Here is a 9,816-nt window from a genome sequence, read left to right as displayed (position 1 = left end):
AAGACTTTTTTCCTTAGAGCATCTCCAACCGATGTGTCAAAAGTGCCACATAGACGTTTAACAGCTAGAAATAACATCTCACATTACTCCAACCGATGTGTCAAAGCTGATGTGGAATGAAGGCTGAAGGTTGAGATGTTATTTTTGACATCCCAAAAGCAAGATGTCAAATGAATATTTTATTATTTTTTCTTTTCTTTTCTTTTTAATTAAAAATAAATCAACACTAAAATGCAATAAAATAATATTTTAATTTGACATTTCGGGTGGAGTGTAAAGCTGTGTAAGATGTCAAATTGCCACATCAGCCATCAAATTTAAATTTGATGTTTGGTATTTGACATCTCCCTTGGAGATGCTCTTAGAGTTTTCTTAGAGAGTATTTAGGGTTTTTTTTTGAAAACTAAAGCGTTAGTTTTTTTTAATAAAGAAAAGTTAGAGCCTGTTTGGTATTCAACTTGAATCCAACTTTTTAAACTCAAAAACAAATTTGTAGTAAAAAATAAAGAAAACCTGTTTGGTAGCCCTATTTTTCAAAACTCGAACTCAAGAACAACTAAAAAACACCACAATTATCAAAAATAAAAAATATCTGTTTTTTTAGTTTTTTTTTCTAATAACCCACAAGTTCTCAAATTTTTAAGATTTGAAAACAGTTTTCAAGTTGCATACCAAACAAGTTTTTGAATCTTAAAAATAGATTTAAGAACTCCTTATTTTTAAGAAAAATCAAAGTTTTTGAGTTCCCTATTTGAATAGGATACCAAACGCCAACTTAGCTTTTTTTTTTTCCTTAAAAAATAACACGTATGTTATAAATGTCACTTATTATTATTATTTTATACTTGAAAAAAGATGTACACTGCTTCCCTCCTTCTAGAGGAGGCATTCCTACTTCTAGCAAATTACAGTTTGACTCATATGCAAAAATAATTCATCAAAAACACGAAAAGAAAAATATATGCACACATGTCAAACTGTGATTAGCAGAAAAGTCGCATTTCTTACATCCAAGAAAAGATGCAAGTATTTTCCTTCTCATTAATAAATAGGTCGAGTCAATATGATGTATTTATTACATGACTAATTAAAAATCTCAACTTATAGTTAATTAATATAATTAATATTCAAAAGGAGTCTTATTTTCCAACTGAATACATCGAATAAGATAAGAGCCTGATAGATATATTTTGTTTTTTTTTGTCGAATCGTGTGATAGATAGATGTATATGTATGTCGTACACATCTCCACGTTCCAAAAGAGAGGGAAAAAGAAAAATGAAACAGGAAAAAGAAAAAGTTTCCTTTCCTCGTTGGAATTGCGAGAGAGAGGCAATAATAAGTTAAAGAAAGAACGTTTTTTATCTGCCTAACAAAACGGGTTCAGCTACCCGAGGGATCTCTCCCTCTCCCTCACCTACGCACAGAGAGAGCCATGGCTTCCTCTCTCTCTTTACTCTTTGCGGCCGTAATCACCCTCACTTTGCTCTTCGCATATTCCGCCAAATTACCATTTCACCCCCGGGACGTCCTCCCTCTCTTGCCCAGACAGGTTTCATGGCCAATCCTCAACTCTCTGCACGGTGCGGTCGATCTCTTGCCCACTTTCGTGGGCTCAGCTTCGTCCCCAAACGACAGTTTGGAGTGGAAAGGTGCGTGCTTTTACCAGAACACAGCTTGGATGGAGTTCCACAACAAGAGTGGCAGCGAATTTGGTGGCGGAACACTTCATATCAAGGTCTAGACGAACTGAAATTTCTTATTCTGTTGGCTTGTTTTCTTTCATTTTCGAACTGGGTTTGTGCAAATTTTGAGTTTTGAGTATGTGGGTTAATGGGTATTACATATTTTTAAACTTGTTTCAGTGACCTTATATTTCTTCTGCTCCTTTTTTAGCTGGGTTTGTGTAACTTTTTAAGTTTTGGTCATCAGGATACTCGGATTAATTCTCTTAAAAAATTGTCGATAAATTTGAAGGTTTATTGGCTAGTTTGATTATGATGGGCTATACGAGGGTTGGTTTTTAGTTTGTTTGCAGGTGATTTAGCAGAAATTGGAGGTTTGTGGTATTGGAGTTGTGGAATTTACTTGCTGTTTGTTTTTCCATAGAATATCAGAGGACTGCTGGATATTATGGTGTTAATTACATTTCCGGTTTGAGCCTCTCTGGGGTTTCTTTTGATTGTTCTGTGGATTTTATGTTCCAAAACATATCATTTTGGCTTAATTTTCTAGAATATAGGTTTCATTAATGTTGTACTTATTTGAATCTATGTTTGTATCCAGGTTGATAAGGCTCATAGTTGGACATGTATGGATATTTATGTCTTTGCGACTCCATACACTGTCACGTGGGATTACTATTTCCTGTCTCGGGAGCATACACTTGAGTTTAAAGAGTGGCAAGGAAAAGCTGAGTTTGAATATGTAAGTTGCCACTTCTAGTATTCAGATATTACTTGATATTCCAATTTCCTTTTAAAGGAAAAATTGGGTTTAATTTTGTCTTTAATGTAACCCAATCAGGTGAAAAACAGGGGAGTTTCTATTTTCCTCATGCAAGCAGGGATGCTAGGCACCCTTCAAGCATTGTGGGATGTCTTTCCCTTGTTTACAAATACTGGATGGGGTGAGAACTCCAATATTGGGTTTCTCGAGAAGCACATGGGTGCTTCCTTTGATCAACGTCCTCAACCTTGGGTCACAAATATTAGTGTTGATGATATTCACTCTGGAGATTTCCTAGCAATATCTAAGATTCGTGGGCGGTGGGGTGGATTTGAGACACTAGAGAAGTGGGTCAGTGGAGCTTACGCTGGTCATTCTGCTGTTTGTTTAAAGGATTCTGAAGGAAATCTTTGGGTTGGTGAATCAGGACATGAAAACGAGAAGGTGAGTTGCAAAGTTAAAATACTATGGTATTGTACATTTGGTTTGAGGTTCTGTTTCGCTTGTGTGTGATTTGCATGTAAACTTCTTTTTTTTTTTTTTTTTTTTACATTTTCCTTCCAGTTTTCTGTATAGTCAGGCACCATTGCCAGGTCAAAGAGTGCTAATTTTAATAATTGTTATATAAGGATAAGTAATGCTATATCTATGTCCTTTGCCTTTGGGCTTTGGTTCGATTGGGACGAGATGGGTTCTAAGCACCAACAAATATGAAAAAAAACATTAAATTCTCTCTCTCTCTCTCTCTCTCTCTATATATATATATATATATATATACATGTCTTTATTCGTATATGCCTATGTATATAAATCTGTTGTGCTTTTTTCCTTTCATGTTGTAGGGAGAAGATATCATTGCTGTGCTGCCATGGGATGAGTGGTGGGAGTTTGAGCTGAATAAAGATGATTCCAATCCCCATATTGCATTGCTTCCCTTGCATCCTGATATACGAGCAAAGTTTAATGAGACTGCTGCCTGGGAGTATGCAAGGAGCATGGAAGGCCAACCATATGGTTATCATAACTTGATATTCAGCTGGATAGATACTGTACAAGACAACTATCCACCCCCTTTGGATGCTCACGTGGTATCATGTTATAAGTACATTTAAGATTTCATTATCAGACTGTTACAGTATTAGTAAATCAAAATTAGTTTCTTATTTTTTTATTTTGGTATGATGATTTAGTGTCTGATTTAGTTAGTATTGAACTTGGTAGTTTGCATTACCTGTTTGGGTTGAGGCCTGGGATTCTATAAAGGACTTAAAAAGCTACCTGTTAGGTGCTTTACCCCAATTATTCTCTTTATGGTTTATAATTTCTGGCTTTCAGACAACCACTTTATAAACTTGCGGGTGCTCATGCAGCTATTGCTTCCTAGTGGCCTAAAAGGGGTTCAGGATGGGAATAAGGGTAGACATTCCTTCTAAGTAAAACCTTTTTATTAGGATGATAATCAGTGGATGTTTACAACTAGAAAAGAAGATAGAAAGAAATGTTCTCTTTAGGTTCGTAGTTAGATTGGTGAGCCAACTAAGAGAATATAGTTAAGTCCTGCTATCTCCCTCTCTCTCAGACATGTCTTGCTTGTGGATGCTTCTATGAGCTTGAAGAGGTTCTTATTCATTGGTCCTTATTCTTAGCTCTATGGTTATGCAGGTTGCTTCTGTTATGACAGTTTGGAATCACATACAGCCTGCATATGCTGCGAACATGTGGAATGAAGCCTTGAACAAGAGACTTGGAACACAGGTGTTGTGAAACTTTTTCCTTGCATTGCAATCCTGTGGTTATCTTGGAACTCTCTCTTTAAAAACTATGTTTTATTGCCACAAGGGCATCAGATTTTTGGAGTAAATGATAAATCAGCATTCCTTAAGTTAGAAATATTAACTGATCAAGATTTTTACTTTTGGTTAGAAGTTGAGCAATTTGTCAATATCATCTTTGAAATTCATTGTGTCATCATTATCGTTCTGAGTTTCTGATGTACCCTTTTTATTTCATGCAGAACCTTAGTTTTCCAGATATTCTAGTTGAAGTTGAAAAGAGAGGATCATCTTTTGACGAACTACTGACAGTTCCCGAACAGGATGATTGGGTATACAGTGATGGGAAGTCAACATCGTGTGTGGCCTTCATTCTTGAAATGTATAAGGAGGCAGGACTGTTTGATCCAATTGCTAGCTCTATCCAAGTCACTGAATTTACGGTGAGTTTATCCAGAACAAAATTCGATGTCTGTTTGCTTTAGAATAAACAGGTCGTTTGCATCGTCTCCAAAATTTAATCCACTGTCTAAAAAGGGGCTGAGTTGATGCTAGTTCTAGGGAGACACAAGATTAATGATGACTGACCTCTTTTATTTCCTTTTCAATAATAATTGATGTAATATTATCGTTAATCCTTTTAATTTTAAATCAGGGATAGTATAGTGACATTTGAAAAAAATAAAGGAATTAGATTGTTGAGGTTCATGTAGCTTCCCATTCAAAAAGTCATCCATTGGGTGCTTTGCAAATGAGTTGTTTCATGAGGAGTTTATATGTTCGTTTTCATGGATTTAACTTTATTTGCCATAAATGCAGATAAAAGATGCTTACATGCTGAAATTCTTTGAAAATAATTCAAGCCGCCTGCCGAAGTGGTGCAATGACGGGGACACCGTGAATCTTCCGTTCTGTCAGATTAAAGGGAAGTATCGAATGGAACTACCTAAATACAACAGCATGGAACCATACTCCCATATGAATGAAAGGTGCGAATCACTGCCCCCAAAGTACTCCAGGTCACGGAATTGCTAAGTCCACAGTTTGTAATTGTTAGGCCTATGGTTGATGTCATTCCAGTTTCTTCTGCTTTTAGTGTAGTTCTATTGTTGGATACAAATGAATGAAAGATGGCGAAGCTGTAAATACATTCGGTAGTCAGGTACAACAGGAGGGCGTGTTAGTGTTCCAATTGTTGTACAATGTACATGATAAAAGGAATATGAATTGTAATGCATGTCTTTCTTTTCCACAATGTTTTTTTTTTCCTTATTTTTTTTTATATTGTCATTCCAAATTGATTGAATTGGAGTTTTCCCTAGTCTCAGAAAGGAGTTGGGAACAACATATTGGTTATATTTTTTTCTGTTTACATGAATCTCAGGTTTATCTGTCACTCTAGGGTATCTCACAAATTGCCGGTTCGGCCATGCTTTTCTATTAAAGATGCAAGTATGACTTGTAATATAATGCAAAGTGCAGTCATTTATGTTAACAAGCATTTTTTGTATGCGTGTAAACATTTGACAAAACAAAAGACAAGTGTCGAGTCGAGTAAGGTGGCTCAAGTTCAGGGGAATTATTCGATCATTATTTCGTTTGTATAATCGGACTGCAAATTTAGGTTTGTCAAGAGAGATGTCAGGCATCATAACTGTCAAATACATGAAGACGCCTGATCTTGTCATCATTTGAATTTTGAACTCAGGTTGTATGAAGAAAATATAGATAGACGTTAATAACAAAAGGGGTGTCGCCAACTCACTATCAGCCCAATTTATGAATGATAAAAAAACAAAGATATAGACGGGATAGAGTTGAATTTTGGCCTATAGTTAGGGGTGTTCAACATCCAATCCAATTTGTTTAAACCAACCGATTCAATTTAATTTTGGTCAATTTTTTGATGGTTTGGCCACTCGAATTGGATCTCTAAATTTCAAAATCGAGTCATTTGATGAAATTAAAACCAATCATCGAATCCAATCAATCCAATAGAAAATGGATCGGACTGAATCGGATCCTAAGCTCTAATTGGATTGCATCACATGTGTGGATTGACTGAATTTTGTCGGTATTAAACCAACAAACACTCCAACCTATAATAATGTAACACCAAAATTTCCAGCAAAAAGAAAAGTGTAGCACACCAAAATATGATGAGCACAACAGAGTCTATTTGTTTCAATAAACATATCACTTTTGTTGTCGTAAGCAAAATAACATCTCTTTTTAGTTATTAGATCAATTCCAACAAGAGCCATAAGAGCAAAATCATCAATCCCAAAAGAGCAAGAAGACCAACAACTAACAAGCCCAAAAAGCAAAAGTAAAATGGACAAAAGCCACACAAACAGCTACAAAACTCACATCACAAAATTAAGCATGATCTCAAGCAGACTCCACAAGACCAAAACCATCTAAAATCCTAAAACAATCAATAAGCCTAAATGATCACTACCACCACCACTTGAAGCAGCGCTTCCGTCAAATCTGCCTCATCTAATCTTGAAAAAAATGCAGAACATGGGGCGTATACGAGGGAAACTCAATCTCTAGCGATCCAACTATGCATAATATAGGACAAAGAAAGATCTGGATGACAACACATTAGTTTTGGTTGTTTACATATCCCATATTTTTTTCAGTTTCTTGCATTAATTGTCATGGGTAACTACTAGCAAATTAATCATGCATATAAGGCGTTTAGGTGAAGGTTGAATACATGTTAAATTAATCATGGGAGTGATCCTATTTATTGTTCAATCTGTGCTGGTTAAGTTATCATTTTCATTTGTTTCTATAAGCAGAACTTTCAGTGTAACTTAATATTCACAAATGTAGCTTTGCAGACCTTGTTTCAAGAGCATATAGATAGCTAATACATCACTTACATTAAGACACGTTATCCTTCTAAACAAAGCATGATAACTATTTAAGTTGACAAAACATTTTAATACTTAACAAGGTTTCCTTGGCCTGATTTCTAAGGGCAGTCCTTGAGTAGGTACAGGCATGGGATCCCTACTGAATTTGTTGTCTGCACAGAGCTTCCATGTGAACTGAGTTACCATATAATGAATTACAACAAGTATTTCAATCCTGGCAAACTCGTATCCTGGACATACTCGATGCCCCGCTCCGAATGGAATGAAGTTGTAGGGTGGAACTGATGCTTGGTTCTCGAACCTAGTCGGATCAAACTTTGATGGCTCTGGGAAAACGCTCTCGTCCATATGTGTCATAGAAGTAGCCCAGAATATCTGACAGTATTGGATATTATGATCAGTTGTATGTTTCTGGAAGAAAATGGGACACAGATGCTAATAGCTCTTTATTGTACATTTGAACTTACTTGCCACCCTTTGGGGATGAGGAAGCCATCCAAATCAATGTCTTTCAAGGCCTTCCTGAAGCCACCAAAAACAGGAGGAGTTATTCTCATAGTTTCCATTGCTACTCTCCATGTGTACTTCATCTTGGCAAGGTCTTCCCATGTCAGAAACTCTCCTGGGGATTTGCTTTTAGCTATTTCTTCTTGCTCTGCAAGCCACAAATCAAAAGGCATCAGTTGCATTGGATCAGTGCCTTTTATGCAGGAAATTTGAAACTCTTGCCTCTAATATTTATACCCTGAAGAAGGGCTTCATAAACAGCAGCCTCATTAGCTAGAGACCGAAAAAGAAAAGTAAGCACAACAGATGAAGTGTCATGTCCTGCAACCATGATTAGCATGATATTGTGCAAGATTTCCTTTTCTGTTATAACTTCTTCATTGTCATCATTTCGGATGCTAAGCAAGCAAGTGACAAGGTCTTGGAGTGGAGAAATAGTTTTCTGCTCAAGTTCCGCCCTCTTTTCAGATATGAGTTCCTTGATCATGTTTTGAACCCTCTTGCTAGCCTTGAGGCTGCGGTTGTAACGTGTGAACGGAAAGTTAACCGGGACTGACCACATTCCTTCTATCATTTGTTGGAAACACTCCACAAGTTCATCTCTGCGAGTTCCTTGCTCAAGCCCGAAAAGCAGAGAGCACATTATGTTGAACGTGAGGATCTTCATCAGGGGCAAGGCCTATCAAGCAATAGAAACCTTCGTTAATTGACATTGATCTTTGTTTGTTGCTTTGAGTTACTTTTCTTTTTTAATCTTAAAAGAAAAAAACAGAAGCAGAAGGCATACAGGGAGGTTTCTTCTAGGTAACTCTTGTTTCACACATTCTAGGGACAGGATGCAGTTAGGTTGATGGAAAAAATGGCTTTGGCTGCCACAATTCCTATGATGAGAAAAACATGGTTGAAAAGATCTGATAGAAAGAAAAAAAAAGTGTTGAAAAACAGGGTAAACTCTTCTTTCACCAAATGGTGTCACTTGAAGTAAATTTATATCAGACCAAAAAAAAAAAAAAAAAAAGAAGTAAATTTATATATAATTTCAAAACCCCTTTCAACTTTCTTTCTATTTTGAAAATTCTCTCACAGAAAGTTCTTGATAGGAATAACTTACTGTGCTTCCTGGTTTCTTGGTCCATTTTTCCAACATATTGCTTCAGTGACTCAGGCTTCAAGAACAACATAAGAGCATTTCTTAAACGCTTGTGATCACTGCCACTCATCTCCAGTATATTCCGGTCACCCAAAATCATACGAATAGACTCTGTTTGTTGGCTGGTAATGGTGCTGCCATCAGTGGTGAATATAAACTTGTTTGCAGCCTGTCCATGAATGAAGACTGTTGGTTTCCCAAAGAGACTTAGCTTTGAAACTGAACCGTACTTTCTGATTCTTTCTTCAAGCCATTTTTCAGCAGTATTGGCACGCATGGCTCTGAGAAGGCCAAGGCTCTGGCCTATTATGGGCAGCCCTAGTGAGCCTGGAGGAAGCCTATTTGATGGCTTTTTTCTTCTTGCAAGGAGAAGGAAGATGGGGATGAGGAAGAGGAACACTGTGATAAGAAGGATATCCATGATTTGTGAGGCTTTGTTTGTGGAGTGAAAGAACAGGAGTTTAATCCATCTTCAATTCAATGCAATTCAAGGAAAGCTAAATATGTTTTTGTTGGCTTCTGGGAGGGTATCTCATGTGCCTATAAGTCAACTATTCCATTTAGAACTCTGAAAACAAAACCCCACCAAACTTCTTGGTTTACAAGTGCACTTACTTCTATTAAAGAATGCAAAGTATGCCTTGTAATATAATAAGTAACAGTTCAACGTCATGTGTTGTATAGTTCACTGTTTCTATACATTTAATAAATTAAAGAAATTAGTATAAGGTGTCCTAGTTCTCTGGAATTATTCCCTCATTGTTTTTGTTTATTTAATCAGACAGAAAAACTTGACATATAGCTAGAACTTTTGCTTTTTGTTATTAAAAGGTTCCAAGTTCGAATTCCCCCATTCCCTTGATAAAAGAACAAAAGTAATATAGCTGGAACTAAGTTGGAAAGGTAAGTCTAAAATCACAGAGACAGATTAGAATGGTTTCTTTTCAATTTTTGCACACAGGACCCCATAAATCTCATAAATGCTCTCGTGGCCCGTTTTCGTGTAACATAATATACAACCTCTAGAGGTAGCTCGATAGAATTTGATTTC

General features: G+C 36.5%; 2 protein-coding genes across 2 annotated transcripts; one reads left to right on the top strand and one right to left on the bottom strand.

The window, feature by feature from the left end:
• The first annotated feature begins 1,283 nt into the window (after positions 1-1,283).
• LOC110758153 (uncharacterized) lies at positions 1,284-5,475 on the top strand. The gene is made up of 7 exons (XM_021959956.2): positions 1,284-1,738; positions 2,287-2,427; positions 2,527-2,892; positions 3,291-3,536; positions 4,111-4,203; positions 4,463-4,663; positions 5,040-5,475. The coding sequence occupies exons 1-7, from the start codon at positions 1,436-1,438 to the stop codon at positions 5,253-5,255; spliced, it is 1,566 nt and encodes a 521-aa protein (XP_021815648.1). The 5' UTR covers positions 1,284-1,435; the 3' UTR covers positions 5,256-5,475.
• Positions 5,476-7,008: 1,533 nt separating this feature from the next.
• On the bottom strand, positions 7,009-9,804 carry LOC110765786 (beta-amyrin 28-monooxygenase-like). The gene is made up of 5 exons (XM_088252357.1): positions 8,727-9,804; positions 8,403-8,614; positions 7,853-8,294; positions 7,576-7,763; positions 7,009-7,483 (listed from the first exon to the last, which is right to left on the bottom strand). The coding sequence occupies exons 1-5, from the start codon at positions 9,184-9,186 to the stop codon at positions 7,181-7,183; spliced, it is 1,605 nt and encodes a 534-aa protein (XP_088108483.1). The 5' UTR covers positions 9,187-9,804; the 3' UTR covers positions 7,009-7,180.
• Positions 9,805-9,816: the final 12 nt, after the last annotated feature.

Source organism: Prunus avium, chromosome 4 (genome assembly GCF_965620075.1).
Source record: "Prunus avium chromosome 4, drPruAviu1.hap1.1, whole genome shotgun sequence".
Lineage (NCBI taxonomy): Eukaryota > Viridiplantae > Streptophyta > Magnoliopsida > Rosales > Rosaceae > Prunus > Prunus avium.
This window is presented reverse-complemented; position numbering and strand designations above follow the sequence as displayed.